The sequence below is a fragment of the Bos indicus genome, chromosome 11 (genome assembly GCF_029378745.1).
Source record: "Bos indicus isolate NIAB-ARS_2022 breed Sahiwal x Tharparkar chromosome 11, NIAB-ARS_B.indTharparkar_mat_pri_1.0, whole genome shotgun sequence".
Taxonomy (NCBI): Eukaryota; Metazoa; Chordata; class Mammalia; order Artiodactyla; family Bovidae; genus Bos; species Bos indicus.
The window spans coordinates 66388175-66407959 of NC_091770.1; the positions used below are offsets into that span (position 1 = coordinate 66388175).

General features: G+C 37.3%; 1 protein-coding gene across 1 annotated transcript in view; it reads right to left on the reverse strand.

The window, feature by feature from the left end:
* Positions 1-966: 966 nt before the first annotated feature.
* The window catches only part of PPP3R1 (protein phosphatase 3 regulatory subunit B, alpha), a 63888-nt gene continuing 45069 nt past the window's right edge, over positions 967-19785 (reverse strand). The window contains exons 3-6 of the mRNA XM_019970417.2: positions 10427-10603; positions 9310-9369; positions 7766-7950; positions 967-3103 (exon numbers count right to left, since the gene is read on the reverse strand). Of these exons, the coding sequence (XP_019825976.1) occupies positions 3056-3103; positions 7766-7950; positions 9310-9369; positions 10427-10603 (470 nt within the window). The 3' untranslated portion in view covers positions 967-3055. The remainder of the gene's footprint in view (positions 3104-7765; positions 7951-9309; positions 9370-10426; positions 10604-19785) is intronic.

Sequence of the window (19785 nt, forward strand, 5' to 3'; positions counted from 1 at the left end):
TATAGGTGTTCTGGGTATAAAACACCAAGAGCCTGTATTTCATCTGGGCCAGGTACATCATTTACCTGTCGCAAGACTCTCAAGTCCTCATTATGGTGCAGGCATGGCGTAGGAACCCTACAAAATTGTTGAATGAATAAAAGTCCCAATACTAATGCTTATGAACAGTAACAAAAGTACTGAATAGAAACTTAATATCACAACCTGTAGAAACAAGGTGTTTCCTACTTTAAGTATTTATTGAGTAAACACTAAGAGCTAGGCAGAATCTAGACAACCAGGCCTATCAGTGAACAAGGGACAGAAATGCCTGCCCTTAGGGAGCTTTCATTCATGTTATTTGAATAACCAGGGAAAATAAATACAAAATGAATCAGATAAGAGGAGGTTAAATGTTATGGAAGAAGACTGGGGTAAAAGGAGAATCCGATGTTATTAGTGTGTTTAAATGGTGGCCAGGAGAGTTCCTGTTGAACCACGACATGGCCGAACCCCTCAGAAGCATTCCTTGTCAGGAAAGAGGGTGCAAAGGCCTACAGAGGAAGCAGGGAGGCTGGAAGGAGAGGCAGGGTCACAGACTGGGTTCTCCAGGTCATATGACCTGTGTTTTCACCCAGTGACAAGGCAGACTTACTTATGGTTTATAGTCAAAAGATCAAACATCAACCTACCACAGTTTTTAAACAATCTAAAAGAATGAAGAAAGACTATCCAGTGGTGCTAGCGGTGAAGAATCCCCCTGCCAATGCGGGAGACGCAAGAGATGCTGGTTTGATCCCTGGGTCAGGAAGATCCCCCTGGAGGATGAAATGGCAACCCACTCCAGTATTCCTGCCTGGAAAATTCCATGGACAGAGAAGCTGGGTGGCCAAACAGTCCACGGGGTAGCAGAAGAGTCAGATATAACAGCACACGTGCACACACACAATGGCTGGGAAGCCTAAAGACCACTGCAGATACACTCAATCAAGTTTCAAATATTTTATTTCCTTATTCATACAGTATGAAGTTTCCTAAAGATCCCACAACATGATGTTTCATGCAGAAGAAAAACTAAACATTCAACATAAACCATCCCCCCGCCCCACCCACCCACACACACTAAAAAAAAAAAAAAGAAAAAACCCTCATTCCCCAGTAAGGAAATAATGTTTGCACTATTTTTTCTGTAACGCCAGCCAAGATATGCACAAGCAAGAGAAATAGAAAGCATTTGCTAAAATATCTGTAACAAATACTTATGTACAAAAAATTCACAAAAGACGAGCTCCCCTCTTGAAGCAGAGCACATGGCGGTTGACACTGGAACAGATCAAGCCACTGGCTGGGGTTGTGAGCCACGCACTCATCCAGAGGGAGAAGTTACAGGTGGAGATTTTCAGTTTGAACGTTAACATTTCCAAAGTTTGGCAACATTATGTTTTAAAATTATGCAAATTATGTAAACAAGAGGTACATTTTAAATTGATCTACATGCAAAACTCCATGTCATGCAAGGACACCAAGCACCGGGATTTCTCTCACAGACAGAGCCCATGGCGTGCAGCACTCAGTTGAAGGAACAGCGGTGGCAGGCGGGCGTGCCCAAAATTAAGATGCTTTCAACCTTGATTCAACCTGCCCTTCCCCACTCAGAGTATAAAACCAATTTTCTACAAAATCTATTATAGGGAAAGACTACAGTCCTACAAAGCTAACCAGAATGTTTTCTTCCAGCCAATAGTACCTTTGCAGAAAAGGGAAGGGATAATAACATCAATTGGCGGAGCGTGATACACTACTTTTAAATCACACAAAGTATCAAGTTACCCGAGACATCTTCGGGCAAAGGAAGAACACCATCATGCACTCTCTATGCCTTGTGGTAAAGAAATTTAAGAGGTATAAATTTGGATATAATTTTGCTCTTCTGTGGCAAACAGTTTAATAAGGTTTCTCCCAGGTAAGTCATATGTAAGTATATGTGGGTGTATAGATACACACATGCACATTAACCATCATCGGTTTTTAGATTAGCTGCAAGTCTTCTGAAACAGAGAAGGGAAAATTTATGGTTTAAAGGTAAGTTTAATGACAATTTACCATCCATGTAATGAAACATAAACGGATATCCTGAGCTATTACATGATTATTTCCGGAACTCTTCATTAAGTCATGTCTGAGATCAAATCAGGATTGCCTCACGTAGCTTCTGTCCTTTACGAATAAAAATCACGACGAACTGACACTGACTCAGGGACACCTAATGGACGCAATGGCTCCTAGTGATGAAGTAACAGCAGGAGGCGTAAGCTCTGTGCAGTGACTGCATGAACACAAGAATGAGCTCATGGCAGCGTGCTCGACTCTACTTTCTCCTCAAGCAGAGACGTCATCAAAGCTGCTCAGCAATGAGACACAGTCCCTGGAAATATATCATAGGTATAAATTAAGTTACAAACTCCTTTGTTACAAAAATGTAATCAAGGTAAATAATAAGATGTTAACAAATGCTTTGTCAATCTCTCAAAGGAGAAAGAGCAGGCAAAGGAAAACAGCTGGCCTAACACCCGGCTCAAACTGTACAATCTTCGATCTATATATAAAACTGTGTGAAATAAAAGTAAGGATGTTGAATGTTCTGCTTGGCACTTTTGTACTCTTTATCATTTTTGTTTCTGAATCAAGTATATTAAATTAAAGCCAACCTACTACACATATAGAAAGCTACATATATCTATATATAAATATTTACATATGTATATATAGATACTTTCTTGTTATAAAAGATGAAGAAAAATAAATTAAAAAGCCAACCCCTTCCCTTTCTTCGCCACATTGATATGCTCTTTTCATGCTGCTGTCCTTCAGCTTTAAAGTGCTACACTGAGTTATTGAGAGAATAAGAGTTCAATAACACTTAGTTGGGCTTCATGAGGCTCATGTTGGAAAATGTGGCTTCACAGAGAAAAATACTTCCATTTAAATACACAGAGAGCATTGCTGGACGTCTTGAGCAGATCTTCAGAGATGGAGAAGAAAGCAAAAGTGTTGGGTGGTACTCTTTACACAAGAGTCACACGTCTACCACCATCTTTTTGTGGATATCTAGGCCGCCTACAACCTGAAACAGACAGAACAGACCACACTTGACCAGGTTTGAGGGACTCCGTTGCACCAGTCTAACCACCCTACCAAAACTGCAGTTTAAAAAAGCATACTACTTTAGCCATTTCCAGAAGCTGCTCTTCTTTTTTTAAAACTTGCACTGCCTTTTGTTAGAATTTTCAGGGCTTCTTGCTCCCAGGATAACAAGCATTTTCTTGCGCTCTAACACAAGAGATGGCATATTTTTCCGTAAAGGACTAGGCAGGAAGTATTTTAAGCTTTGTAGGCCATGTATAGTTTCTATTAAATTTCCTTCTTCCTTTTTTTTTTTTTTAAACAACACTTTCAAGTGTAAAAAAACTTTTTTAGCTCAAAAATATAAAAAATAGGCTACCGGTAGGATTTGGCCCACTCTTTCCTTTGCATTTTGACATAGACTTCAGTAATTTAGTATCAAATGTTAACTAGGTGTTACTATAAAAACTATCAAAAATCAAATACGGGCTTCACTGTCACTCTATTCTAGAATGTATCAAAAAGTAATGAATAAAATTTTCTGCACATTGCTCTTCCATGGGGTCAACTACATGTAGAGTTGTTACAGACACCTCTGTGAAACATGGCAATGTCGAAGTGAGATTACCTGTAGCATTATTTGGGGATAACTTTTATTACGCAAAACCTACATAAAATAAGCAAACCATAAAGGTTAACAGCTTGGTCAATTTTCAGAGTGATGACCCAAGTAACCAGCACCCAGGGCATCACCACGGCTCTTCTGCGACCCCCCTCCCACCACTACCTCCCTCCTCCCAAGCCACACCTACACAGAACTAGTCACTACGACTTAACACCACGGATTAGTGTGATCTGTTTTTACACACTTTACAAATGAAATCTTTCATGTCTGTCTTGTTTCACTCAACATTATGTTTGTGAGATTCATCCATGTTGTACGTAGTTGCATCTGCTACTATTTTTGAACTTTTTAATTTTTATTTGAAAAATAAAGCTTAAACAGCCAGCTAGTTCTACAACTCCTGTCAATGAAAACAGCCATTTGCTATCCTGTCCTCAAATTTCATTTTTTACTTAGCAGCAATCATTCAGAATTTTCAGCTGATGTTCAGTATTTGCCTAGAAGACTCCAAATAACATTCCTACATTGCTTCTTCTTAGATTTCAAGTTTTAGATATTATCCATCAACTTCCCATCACAGGAGATGCAGCTTTCACTTCCACACACACACACCTCTCTCCTTCATCTCCTATCCTACATCATCTCCTACCCCACACACTTCCCACCTCTCCCATGCTTCAAAGAGCTGCATTTTTTTTTATTAGACAGAAATTCAGCCTTTTATTTATGACTACATAAAATACTACTTATAGCAGAAGAGAACTGTGTACTATGATTACTTTTGCTTCCCTGCATATTTGCTTTGCTACAGTTAATAACTGATCTTTTTCTTCACTGGGTGTTCTATGCATTTATCATTAATTCAACACTAAACTTTGCTCTAAAGGCACTCAGATGTATTGTATCAAGCTATCGATTTTATTATTTTCAAATCACTCCCAGAGTTTTTGGACTTACTCCCATCCAGGTTTGGCATCCATGGATCCTCCTAGAGATGGCTTTCTCTCCCGCCTGACCCTCTGAGCTTCCTATATCTCACGCTGACTTCTTTTTTTGATTTATAACCTTTTCATAGTGGGAGCACATTTTCTAGTACTTTCCCAAAAAGGGAGGAGGACTTGCAAACCTGAAAACGTCTGATTCTATCATCCAGTTTGAGTTTACTGAGAATTCTTGTTTTGTCTTCTATTTTCCAAGTTGCTAAGTGAGAAATCTGTCACCATTACGATTCTTGACTCTCTGTATGAAGCCCTTCCCCTATGCCTCTACCTTAGCTCTTTGGAAGCCTGTAAACCATCTCTTTGTTTTAAAATTTCATGACAATGTACCAAGGCCCAGATTATTTTTATATACTATGCTGGGTACTTGGTACCCAGTTTCCTTTCAGGCAAGGAAACTCATTACTTTTGATTCTGAGATAATTTTCTGATTCATTTTTGATGATTTCCTTCCCTCCAATTTCTTTCTGGGATCTAACATTTGGATGTTAGACCTCCTAAGATGAATCCCAACATTTAAATTTCCTAGAGCTCTTTTATACATTGTCTAATTTTTGTTTCAAAGATCTAATACATTATATCCCTGAGGGTAATAATGACAGATTTCTGTTCTACTTTTAAAGTGTTTATTGCCCTTGCATAGCCTGCTTCAGCATGCTTCTTTTTCAGGTTTGAGTTCATCTCTGTAATCTGTATCAGAGGTTTTCCTTGAATGTCTGGTGATCCTAGGCTCTCTCCTCATGTGGAAAGTGCCGCCCCCGAGCCTCCGTGCACAGGGCAGGGCTGTTGACTGCGCGCTGCTCTTTGAACAACTGGGTAAACACCATGTCTAAAGGTCACCTTTCCCAAACAGGGCTTTCCCCACCTCTTGCCTAGAGGGTACAAGTGTAGCTGCCAGGGAATCAAGTAAGAGAAGAAGGCTGGAGGTGTCAAAATGCAAATATGCTGTTCTTCACTTAATTCCATCCCCTGCCCCCCGCCACACACACACACACACACACACACACACACACACCCCGAGCCCTATTTCACTCTTGCCAATCTCCACTACAATGCAGGAGAGACTGAAGAGAGTCAGGAAGGAGATCTTGTGTTCCACATGCTTCTTAGACAGACTTAAGCCATTCTCCTGTTAGCCCCCCTTCACACCCACTTTCAGTCATGTCCCCACTTTCTGAGCCTTTCAGGAGTTCCACATTATAAACCAAGCTGCTTCTCCGCTTTCCTAGTTGACAGCTTAGAATTTTCACTCCTGTCTGCTAGCCACTCAACTTTATAAATTACCAAACTGAGTGACCATCCTCTCCGCTATTCTCTGGTCCTTGTGGGTTTATAACCTTTTCTTTTTAACCCATTTAATTTCAGTGAAGTTTTCAAAGGATACAAAAGTAAATACATGGGTCAATCCATCAACGTTAATCCTGTCACTGATCATTTATAAGATTTGCGTACAGTTAAGTGTTCTGAAAATATTAGAACAGATACGTAGTGTGTGATCTTTTGAGATAACTCTCTTCTCTCTGTTACAGCTTAAGAAAACAGAATAAAGAGAACTCAATAAAGCCCAAGATATGAGCCTGATAAATGTTACCAAAAGTTGGCTTAATATACAAACATTTTCATTCATTCCTGAACTATGCCCTCCAAAAATACAAGTAAGGGCAATTTATCACAAAGGCTGAAAAATAAACTCAAAGCTCAGCTTAAGCCTTCAGCGTACAAAGCATAATTTTTATACCTAGGGGATGTATTTCCTTCCACTAGTAAAGTGATTTACATGTAATTTTAAGTTACAGTTTATATTTACTAAATGCAAATAGTCTTCACTTATACACATCCCTTCACGTCACTCCAGCCAAGTTCCTCATTTTTGTTTTGTTCCCTCAAGTCTTGGAATTTTTTTCTTTTTTCCCTACTTTTGAAAACTGGCTGCTATCTATGATGCCATTACCAGGCTAGTCTCATGTCACGCACACTCCGATGCCTGCCCACGGGAGTCGTCTGGCAACAGTGGAGGAGGCGTGGCAGAGGGAGAGGACGCACCTGCAGCAGCACCCCCGGCACTGGTTCCCATCCCAGGAGTTCAGCCTCTCTAACTCTCTTCCAAGGAGAACTAGCCTGTTCTTTAACTAGAGCACCACCCTACTTTTTTGAAACACAATGCAAAGATCTCATTCCCTTGAGATGAAAAAAGATCCTTGAAGTATAATGTGAACTTCTACTTAAAAGCCAAAGTAGCTACTTAAGTCCTTATGTAACATATGACAAGCTAATCTGTTTTCGCTGGTGTCCTTTAAGTAAAAAATGAAGAGGAAGAAAACCTTCTATAGAAGCATCCAGTGATGACTGAAAATTTTCACAACGTTTTATTTTCTTTGCATTTCCTTTGGATTGTCCAGCATCTTCAATTTACCGTTAAAACTGCTTATGACACATCAGAAAGTTACTATCTCTGTTTTAGGGGCAGCAGCCACAGAAGAGAAGCAATAAACAGGAAGCTGAGCCAGTGCCCCAGTTCCCACCAACAGCAAGTCCTCCAGGACTTCTCACAACTGCAGGCTATGCCTCTGTGGAGCCCTTGCCCCAGATCACAAAAGCTACCCATAGTAGCTTAGAAAAACAGGAGAGGGGAAAACAAATCACGTCTTTACACTGCCTCGCTGTTGAGTTTGACAGATAGGGACTCCATTTCTGTCATACTTGTGACCAAGCCTCTGAATTCCTAGCTGAAATTCATGAACTCTTATTTCCTACAGAAGTATTTTCAAATAACCTAGCTGTTCACTTGGGAGGCTACCAATAATAAGTAAAAGTGACTAATACCATTGTTGTGGCATTTTATCAGACAATCACTGAGAGTATTAGTTCTTGAGAATAATTAGTAATTAGTAACAGTTACAACAAAGAACACCTGGGGCTATTGGGCAAAATCAAACAAATTTCTAGGGCAAAATATAACTATAAGGAATTCTCTACTAAGTGATATTAAAAATGTTTTTATGAAACGTAACTAATGAAGAACTAGCTTTTTTGTACTTACAGCACAGAATTCTTCAAAGGATATTCTTCCATCCCCATCCTTATCTGCATTTATTATGGTTTTGTCTACAATTTGCTGTAACTGTGTATCTTTCAGATTGTTCCCCACCATCATCTTTAGCACCTGGAAGAGTTCCCCATTGGAAATATAGCCGTCTTTATCCATGTCGTAGATACGGAAAGCAACTAAAAAAAAGGAAGGAAAAATCAATGGCAATTGCATGGTAATCACGAACACTGTCAAAGAAAGAGAAGATAGTAAGTTTCCCAGCATTTAGAATTCTACTATGAGGACAGCTCCTTCCTACATAGAGATGTTGCTTTTAGGTGAAACTGGGAGAAGGCAATGGCACCCCAATCCAGTACTCTTGCCTGGAAAATCCCATGGACGGAGGAGCCTGGTAGGCTGCACTCCATGGGGTCGATAAGAGTCGGACACGACTGAGCGACTTCACTTTCACTTTTCACTTTCATGCATTGGAGAAGGAAATGGCAACCCACTCCAGTGTTCTTGCCTGGAGAATCCCAGGGGCGGGGGAGCCTGGTGGGCTGCCGTCTATGGGGTCGCACAGAGTCGGACACGACTGAAGCGACTTAGCAGCAGCAGCAGGTGGTTGTGGTTGCAAGTATATGGTCTATGGAGTTAAGACTGCCTGGGACAATTAATATAGCCTAGAGTTTAAGTCATTTACTCTTTCCTAAGCTTCGGTTTCTGCACATATAAAATTGGGGCTAATAACAGTTCTAACCTCCCAGGTTCTTTACAGCAGGGGTCCCCAGCCTCCAGGATCTAATGCCTGATGATCTGAGGTAGAGCTGATGTAATAATAATAAAGTGCCCAATAAATGTAATGCAACTGAATCATCCCAGACCATTCCCTACCCCCAGTCCATAGAAGAATTATCTTTGACAAAACTGGTTCCTGGTGCTGAAAAGGTTGGGGACTGCTGCTTTACAGTACTGAGTGAGATAATACACAGTCAAAGACAGCAACTGTTACTACTATTAATACTATTCTCATTTATATCAAGAATTCATTTGCAAAGGAAGTTAGCATATAGCTTGTGCCTCAGAGGACTGTTATTGAACATAATGTCTTTCCAGTTAAGAGCCGAATATTTTAAAAAGATACCAGATGTTCCCTGAAAGAGAGGCAAGCCTACATAAACCAAAATAGTAAACTTCTGGCTAAATAATTCTGAATACAAGTGTAAACGAAGTTAAGCTAATCATATTAAAGCATTTCTTCTCACTTTCATGCCAATATTTTATATTACTTAACCACAAATGAATATAATCCTTAAAAACTGTGAATCAATTTTGTGTATTGTACACCTAACTTATAAGCAACAATGACACATCATTAAAAAATACAAATTGCAAATGTCCAAAAAGGATTTTCTCCAGAATGTAAAATTTCTGTTATGTCTACTAAGGATCTAGAATAAAAGATTCCTTTTTAGAATATTTTAAAAGGAGGTTATAATGTAGTATGGGGTAATGGTCTAAGAGGAAGAATGAACTCAGTGAAGAAAAATACTTACACCTCAACTTCTGTTCCTTATCTCCTTTGACACTGAACTGAGAGACTCCCTCAATGAACTCTGAATAAGAATAAAAAACATTTACAAATCAGAAGTTTCAATTTTTTACCAAGAAGAACAATATACACACGCTCATGGACACAAACCCTACATGCTCATAACAGAATATCTTCCTGTTCCAAAAGAAAATATTACTAGTGGCATTTACAACTGAAAGAGACAAATTTGAAACAAACAAGTTTCTACATATAATTTGAACCTGGAACTCTCTAAAATCAAATCAACTTCAACAAGTTGATTTATTTATTATTATTATTATTATTAATTAGTTGCTACAGAGAATAACACTCAAAAAACATATTCTTTAAGCTATTTAACTCTATATTCTTAGAATATGACTATACAAGAGGGCTTAAAAAATATTTAAATCGTTTAGCAGAAAAAATTGGGAGGTTTCTCGTTCCAAAATTCATAATCATTTACATAAACTGTTTGAAGTTTCCTAACAAATGGTCATTTTTCTTCACTGCTGCTGAACACTAAATCACAACCAGTTTAGACCCCTTCACTTGGACAATTCACTTCTTCAAATGAAAATAACAAAAACTGTTGACTTCCTGATGAAATGAAAGGTTTATTTAAAGTGTAGAATCAAATGGCTGACATTAGCAAAAGCACTACTGTCTTTGTAAAATCTAGATTAACTAAATTAATCCCTTCTATGATAATACTCCTATCCTTCTGACTTCAGCTTTTTTTTTTATTGCTGACTTATTGTTAAAGTCTCATTCTTTTAAAAAAGTTTTTAAAAAATGTGGCTTCTAATATTTTAAGTTTCTCTAAAATTTTCTAACAACAAAAGAAATACTAAATCCCATTTTTTAGATTACCTAAAAGGACACTTCAATCATTTATGTCCCAAAAAGTACAAGGTCTTATTAGTTTATTAAAGTTCATATATCACAGACTTTTAAGTTTTAACAATCTACTATTTTAAGAAAACCAGTACTCAAGGACATTCAAGAAAAAATCAACTTTTCAGACATTTTTGTACATGGAAATGTAAGACTATTCATAGATTATCTAACTTGCAGTTTAACTAAAAGTACTTTCTTACCTTTAAAGTCTACTTCTCCATTCCCATCTGTGTCGAATATATCTATTACTCGCTGTACTAAGGGATTCTGTTGTAACTCAGGTAGAGACATGAACTCTTCCACACTCAAAGAACCAGAATTGTCCAAATCGAGCTTCTTAAATCTCTTTCCTAGCCTTTTAATTTCATCTGCATCAACTAAAAACAAACAAAAAGGAGCAGCACGATTTACCAAATGATTGTATAACTACAAGAAAAAATTCAGCAGTTATCCAATAGTTTAATTTTCAATTTAATTTAGAGTTGAACATACTATGGACTAACTTCTTATAACAAAGAAAATATATCATGAAATTTTTCTCGTTACCTCTTTGCTTGTCTGCACCCGCCATAACATACAACCAACTGTATGCTGAGTACCAAGATATTACAGGATTGACAATGCTAAGCTGATCATGAAAGTCAGGTGGTTCATATCAGGTGGACTAAATCAATCTCTGCTATGTACACTAGGCACTCTGATTTTCATTTCTCTTTTCAAATTTTAATTTAGTTTATTTCTAACAGTTCATGGTTCAAAATCTGAACAAGGTTTGAATACAGTTCAATATTCAAAGTCTCCCTCCAATGCTGCCAGCTTCTTGAATATTCGTCTAAAGATCATTCTTCGCAAGTATGAACAAATAAAACCCAGCACTTTTAAATTTTTAATTAAATTTTAAGAAAAAAATTAATAAAAGTTAAATATTTTTAAAGGTTACTTTTCATTTACAGTTATTACCAATCTCCTAACAGTTAGGCACAGATCAAATCCATCCTGGCAACACCACTGAATGTTTCAGCTATGTACTTCTAAATATAAAGAATTCCAACTTTTGGCACCATCTTTCATCGAAGATTTTTTTCAGCTACTTGGAATCACACTCCCTTTAAAACAGATGAACAAGGAAAAGCAAACAAACCTCACCCTTTTGACTCATCTTGTGACTCAGAGATACTGTTTTTCATGTTTTGCCAAGTTGAGACTCATGCTATTTTTCCACTTTTTGTAAGGATACCTCTGGGAGGAACTATCTTTTCTAGTAGTTCAAAGTTCCTACATATTTAATTTAAACTATACTATACAAAGTATTATAACAGATAATCTTATAATCATAAATATGTATGCCTCTAAAAATTAAGATATTAAAAACAGATCTTTTAGTCTGAGTTTCTAAAATACAGCTACTACTATGGAATGTTAACACAGAAAGGAACCAAATTAAATTATTGAGACCTTACCCAGATCAATGCACCCTTGAATATACTCAGGAATAAATGTGCATTCTAGATGGTTACTTATTTAAAGAAGTTATTTCAAGAATCTTATTAGTATTAACACATAAAATAATTAAGAAGTTGCTTTCAGAGATCTCATGATGCTACTCTAAGTTTAAATGAGTATTTCTAATTGGACATAATAACACTAAAGAATATATAATATTAATACATAGAAGGTTGCTTATCTATTCATCACTGTCTCAGATAAAGAAATACCAACAATTTATTATATATATATTTTTTTCTCATTTAGAAAGAAGAATATAAGAGATTCCCAACAGTAGCAAAGAGATGTAGGCCTTCAAGCACTGTTATTACTAAACACACACACACACACACACACGCGCGCGCGCGCGCACACTAAGCTGCTACTTCACTGTTAGGTGGTTTTGAGGTTTCTCAGAATGTAAAGGAAAAGAAATAAGCAGAATGGTAGAAAAACAAACTTTCCTCAAATTTTAGCCAATTCTCAAAATTTGTATAATAGTAATAAAGAACAAAAAACTAGTCCTTCAAAAAATTCTAACAGCCACTTTATAAATAATTTATTACCTATTGGTTTGTTAATGACTTAAAAACAAAGCAAGTCTATCAAATCCTTCGAACAATAATAGTTATTTTCAAAGAAACAACCAAATGTGATGTGGTATCCTGAACAGAATCTTGGAAAAGAAAAAATTTTTCAAAGTCCCCTTTTTTTCCCACTAAAATATAGAGCTTACAATGTTGTAACAATGATTAATTTCTCGATTTTGATAACAATAATTGCATTTCAAGTCTGTGAAATGTTAACATCAGAAGCAGCTGGGTGTGTGATAACTGAGACTTCTATTATTTTTGCAACTTCTTGGTAATTTTTCCTTAAGTCTCCTCCAATTTGTGACAACTCAATTTTTATCTTGTCTTTCATAACTTTGAAACTTTTGATGCAGTATTTTGTAAAATGTCCTCCAGCATGAATTGCTGGGTTTTTTTTTTTCATGATTAGAATGCATTTGGGGCAAGAATACAGTAGAAATAATGTGCCCTTCTGACTTCATCATTGTCAAGGGTGGCCAGAGGGGTTTCTGTCAGATTTCTCCACTATAAATCTACTATTTTTCCCTTTGCATCGAAAAATAGTGGGAGGAGTACTCGAGACTATTCAAATATCCTATTTTCTCCTCAAACTCTGATCTAAATTTAGCACCATCTTAGGTAGGTCTTGTTTGTAAAATTTTATTTCTGTGGTATTGCTTAATAATTTGTTCCCTCGTTATTAACTAGGTTGTTAACTGTCAAAAAAGACTACCATATGATTAAAGCCTTACAGTATTGTCAATAGAAGCTATTGGGTAGGTTTTCAACATAAAGACTAGTTTAAAAGTTTTAAAGTCTTCTGTAAAATTCAGTCTACAAGAGTAATGACTCTATTTCCAATGTTATCCCAAATAAGAAATCAAAACCACCAGGGGGCGCAGAAGAGAACATTACAGATAAAAACCTTCATAAGCAGCTCCATGGACTATAAAGAAAGCTGAGCATTGAAGAATTGATGTTTTCGAACTGTTGTGTTGGAAAAGACTCTTCAGAGTCCCTTGGACTGCAAGGAGATTCAACCAGTCCATCCTAAAGGAAATCAGTCCTGAAAATTCATTGGAAGGACTGATGATGAAGCTGCAACTCCGATATTTTGGCTACCTGATGCGAGGTACTGACTTATTTGAAAAGACCCTAATGCTGAGAAAGATTGAAGGTGGGAAGAGAAGGGGACAACAGAGGATGAGATGGTTAGATGGCATCACTGACTCAATGGACGTGAGTTTGAGTAAGCTCTGGGAGTTGGTGATGGACAGGGAAGCCTGGTGTGCTGCAGTCCACCGGGTCACAAAGAGTCGGATACAACTGAGCGACCGTAATGAACTGAACTGAAGCAGCTTCAAAATACACACCTAATTTTATAATGACCTTCTCTATAGACTAACAGTCTAATATTTATGTCCTGCACAGAACAGTTTGACAATGAAACAAAACAAAGAAAACTCCCTATTAATACTGAAAGAGAATCAAAAAGGTATATTATGAAATATGGACATTTGTACTGTGTCTTTTTCTTACAAGTGAAAAACTTTCAACCACTTTTAAAATATTTAGATTTTAGGGGGTATATCACAATTTTCTAAAGCAACATGAAATATGTGCTTTTGATGTTTCTAGATTAAATTATTACATACTTTCAAACCTGGGTTTCCTGCATTGCAGGCAGATTCTTTACCGACTGAGCTATGAGGGAAGCCAACTTTAAAATATTAATTATCAAATATACAAAAACAAGACATCAGCACCAACAAAAGGATTATCAAGTTGTAAATAAAATGCTAAAAAGAAATTTTAAACCAACTCTGGGAATCACTGCAGATGGTGATTCCAACCATGAAATTAAGACACTTACTCCTTGGAAGCAAAGTTATGACCAACCTAGATAGCATATTCAAAAGCAGTGACATTACTTTGCCAACAAAGGTCCATCTAGTCAAGGCTATGGTTTTTCCAGTGGTCATGTAAGGATGTGAGATTTGCACTGTGAAGAATGCTGAGCACCGAAGAATTGATGCTTTTGAACTGTAGTGTTGGAGAAGACTCTTGAGAGTCCCTTGGACTGCAAGGAGATCCAACCAGTCCATCCTAAAGGAGACCAGTCCTGGGTGCTCATTGGAAGGAATGATGCTGAGGCTGAAACTCCAATACTCTGGCCACCTCATGTGAAGAGTTGACTCACCGGAAAAGACCCTGATGCTGGGAGGGATTGAGGGCAGGAGGAGAAGGGGATGACAGAGGATGAGATGGCTGGATGGCATCACCGACTCGATGGACGTGAGTCTGGGTGAACTCCGGGAGTTGGTGATGGACAGGGAGGCCTGGCATGCTGCAATTCATGGGGTCGCAAAGATTCAGACACGAATGAGTGACTGAACTGAACTGAACTGATACATCTATGGAAGTAGTGCTGCAATCGAGACAAAAAGCACATGTCTATCATTCCAAATGTTTCCTTGGGTCCCTTTCAATCAATCACAAACACACCCCACTTAGCTCCCCACCACAACTCCAGGCAACCACTGATTTGCTTTCTGTAACTAAATTCCGTCTAGAATTTCATGTAAATGTAATCAGACGTATGTACTCTTCTTTTTCTCATTAAGTTTTTGACGTCTTCTTTTTCTCATCAAGTTTCTGACATTAATCAGGTTGGTTCATATGTCAGTAGTTTCTTCTTTTTTACGGCAGAGTAGGATATATATATTCCATTGTGTGAATACTTCCCAATCAGTTTAAGTGTTCATCTTTAATAGACATTCCTATTATTTCCTATCTGAAACTATTAGGAATAAAGCTTCTAAGAATATACTTAATCTTTGTGTAAACAAATGTTTTCCTGGAATTGCTGGATCATAGGGTAAGCACATGTCTGACTTTTAGAAACTGTTAAGAACTTTTCCAAAGTGGGTGTGCCATTTGACACTCCCATCAGCACTACCTGAAAATTCCAAGGGCTCTCTCTACATCCTTGCCAGATCATAGTATTTTGAGTCTTTTTAAGTTGAGCCATTCTGGTGGATGGCAGCAGTATGTGATTATAGTTTTAACCTGCGTTTCTCTGAGGATTAATCATCTTGAGGATCTTTTTTCATGTGATTGTTAGCAACTCATATATCTTCATTTGTTACATGACTTCAAATCCTTTCTCTCTTTAAATGTGAAAGGGAAAATGTTAGTTGCTCAGTCATGTCTGACTCTGCAACCCCATGAGCCTCCCAGGCCTCCATCCATGGAATTCTCCAGGCAAGAATACTGGAGTGGGTAGCCATTCCCTTTTCCAGGGGATCTTCCCAACCCAGGGACTGAACCCGGGTCTCCTGCATCGCAGAAGGATTCTTCACTGTCTGGTTGTCTTTTAAAAGTTGTGTGATTCTCTTTTTAGACTGATGGTACAAGTCCTTTGTCAGGTAGAGGTATTTCAAGTATCTTCTTTTACTTTTTAAAAAGGCAGCTTTATATGCCGCTTGTAAACTGCCTTTAAAGAGTAAAAACTTTCAATTTTGATGAGACCCATTTTTTTCTTTAATGATTCACATTTCGCAGATCAACTAAAAATCTCTGCCTATAATAAGATTTTGGCTGATGTTTTCTTCTGGAAGTTCCATAGTTGTAGCTTTTATGGTTTAAATTTATGACCAAATGTTTTCTGTATATAAGTTAAGGGTAAACTTTCATTCCAGCTATTTGTTTAAAAGGCTCCCCTTACAATGGTATCTTCAATGTTTTTGTCAAAAACCAATTAACTATACAAATCAACAAATTGTACCTTAAATTCACAAAATGTTACATGGAAAATATCCAATTAAAAAATGTTTTAAAAAATCAAGTGAATAAAAACATACAGGGGTTTATACCCTCTAGATTTGCTTATCTATCTTATGTCAACACCATAGTTTTATGTTTCATAGTAAGTCTCTAAATCAGGGGACACTGTCCTCACACTTTCTTGTCCCTTTCCAAAACTGTGCTGGCTCTTCTAAGACCTGTGATTTTTCTATATAGAATTAATAATTATTTGGTAGTTTTTATTAAAACCCTGCTGAAAATTTGATTGAGATTGTCTTAACTCTACAGATCAATCTGAGTCAAACCAATACCTTGAGAGTATCAAAGTCTTCCAATCTAGGAATATGGTACCTCCTTCCATTTATTTAGGTCTTTGTAAGTTTCCTCTCAGTGATGTTTCATAGTTCAATGTACAGATCTTAACATCTAGTTGATTAAATTTACACTTGCATATCCCAATGTTTTTATTCTACTATAAACAGTATTCTTATCAATTTCATTTTTTTCAATTGCTCACTGCTATTATATAGAAATTCCACTGGTTTTTGTATACTGTCCTTGTAGCCTACAATCTTGCTAAACTCACTTCTTATTTCTGGTAACAGGATTTACTACAAACACAACCATGTCATCCTAGAATAAAGACAATTTTACTCCTGCCTTTTCAATCTGAATACATTTTATTTCGGGTTTCCCTTGTGGCTCTGCTGGTAAAGAATCTGCCTGCAATGCATAAGACCAAGGCTTGATCCTTGGGTTGGGAAGATCCCCTGGAGAAAGGAAAGGCTAGCCACTACAGCATTCTGGCCTGGAGAATTCTATGCACTGTATAGCCCATAGGGTCATAAAGAGTCCAAAATGACTGAGCGACTTTCACTTACATATTTTATTTCTTCTTCTGGACTTAATGTACTGGCTAGAACTTCTAGTACAAGGTTGTCTACAATTAGAGTGAAAATCTGCTTTTTTCCCCCAATCTTACATGGAAAGCATTCAATCTTTTATCATTAAATAAGTATGGCGTTAGCTGTAGGTTTTTTTTTGTAGGTGCCCTTTATCAGGTTGAGAAAATTCCTTTCTGTTCTTAATTTACCAAAAGTATTTACCATTAATGGGTACTGAACTCTTCAAACAAATACTCTGCTACACCTACTGAGATTTTTTTCCTCTTATTATGTCAATATAGTGAATCACATTGATTGTCTTTTTTTAAGTTAAAATCATACTCCTGGGATAAACTCCACTTGATCATGCTTTACTGTCCTTTTTACACATTTATGTGACTTAAAAATGTTTAAGGATTTTTGCATCTATGTTCATGGTGAATACAGGTCTATAGTTTTCTATAGCATCTTTGGTATTCAGTTCAGTTCAGTTCAGTTGCTCAGTGGTGTCCGACTCTTTGTGACCCCTTGAACTGCAGCACGCCAGGCCTCCCTGTCCATCACCAACTCCCAGAGTTTACCCAAACTCATGTCCATTGAGTCGGTGATGCCATCTAAGCATCTCAACTTCTGTCATCCTCTTCTTCTCTTGCCTTCAATCTTTCCCAACATCAGGGTCTTTTTTCAAATGAGGCAGCTCTTCGCATCAGGTGGCCAACGTACTGGAGTTTCAGCTTTAGCATCAGTCCTTCCAATGAACACCCAGGACTGATCTCCTTTAGGATGGACTGGTTGGATCCCCTTGCAGCCCAAGGGACTCTCAAGAGTCTTCTCCAACACCACAGTTCAAAGCCATCAATTCTTTGGCGCTCAGCTTTCTTTATAGTCCAACTCTCACATCCATACATGACCAATGGAAAAACCATATCCTTGAACAGACAGACCTTTGTTGGCAAAGTAATGTCTCTGCTTTTGAATATGCTATCTAGGTTGGTCATAACTTTCCTTCCAAGGAGTAAAGCATCTTTTAATTTCATGGCTACAATCACCATCTGAAGTGATTCTGGAGCCCCCCAAAATAAAGTCAGTCACTGTTTCCACTGTTTTCCCATCTATCTGCCATGAAGTGATGGGACTGGATGCCATGATCTTAGTTTTCTGAATGTTGAACTTTAAGCCAACTTTTTCACTCTCCACTTTCACTTTCATCAAGAGGCTCTTCAGTTCTTCACTTGCTGCCATAAGGGTGGTGTCATCTGCCTATCTGAGGTTACTGATATTTCTCCTGGCCATCTTGATTCCAGCTTGTGCTTCATCTTTGGTATTGCTATTGGTGTAATGCTAGCTTCTATTTTCTGAAGGATTCTAGATTATGACTTTCGCTCCCCCCTTCCCCGCCCATTAAATGTTTGCTAGAATTTACCAGTAAAGCCATTTTGGCCCTGGAGATTTCCTTGTGAGAAAAAATTCAATTTCATTAATAGATATAATGCTATTAAGATTTTCTATTCCCTTTTGGGTCAGTTTTAGGAACAGGTATATCTTCAAGATATCACAGATTTGGTTCTAGACTATTGCAAAAAGAGCAAGTCACATGATTTTTTGGTTTTGCAATGCATATATAAAAGTTATCAATATGTTTACTCTATTCTGTATTCTATTAAGTATGCAATAGCATTATGTAAAAAAAAAACCTACAAATAGTTTATTGCTAAGAAGTGCTATTATCTGAGCCTTTGGCAGGTCATAACAGAAACATCAAAGATCACTGATCACAATCCCCGTAACAAATATAACAATAACAATGAAAACGTATACAATATTGCAAGCATGCTAAAGTGAAATACAGTAAAAAGAGGTCTGCCTGTATTTGTTTTTCAAGGAATTTGTCTTTTTCATCCAAGGTGTAGAACTTACTGGAATAAGACTGTTTATAAAGTTGCCTTGTTATTCTCTTAACATGTATAGGGACTGTAAGTGACTTCGGCCTTTTCATTACTAATACTGGAAACTGTTTCCTTTCTTTCTTCTAGAACGCTCCTTCAAAATGTGAACACTATGTAACACTAACTTCTACTTTACATAACGACACAGTCAAAAATGATCCACCACATCAAAATTCACAAGGCAAATGAATACTATCCAAAGATGTCACAAAAGAAGCTACACACTTAATCCAAAAAAACATTCTTAGAATTTTCAGAGCTTACTGAGTTTCAGAAGAAAATCTGTCATAGAAAAGCCATGTAATGCAAAAAGCTGGAAGAAACCTTGGAAATGAAAAACTCCAGATGAGAAAAAAAGACCCAGAGAGTTAAGCAAAACTGCTTAATCTGAAAAGCTTGATGGTAAAAGCTGGATAAAGGGATTTCTTGAAATACTTTATAATTTCTTTTCCTTGTTAGTTCCACCAGAAGAGTTAACACGGAATATTGGGCTAAGAGATACTAAATATTGCTGTTCCTCAACTCAACCTGTCAAACTCTTGGGCCAAGTGTGGAGAAAAGGGAATAATGACAGTATTTCCACACTGCAAGTAGATAAAAACCAAAAAACATATTTCTAAGATGTTCTCCAACTGGTTTTCCTGCTGAAGGTGTTTGTATTGCTATTGTTTTTCCTCCTTTTGTTTATTTACACTGTGGTTCAAATAAAAATATGCAATAAGTTAATGAAAAAGCATATATTATAAGGTCAGATAACACATCTTCAAGTTTTCTAAGTTATCAATAACTTGGCTTATAAGTCATACTCTTAGGAGGGAGGTTCAAGAGGGAAGAAGACATACATATACCTATGGCTGTTTCATGT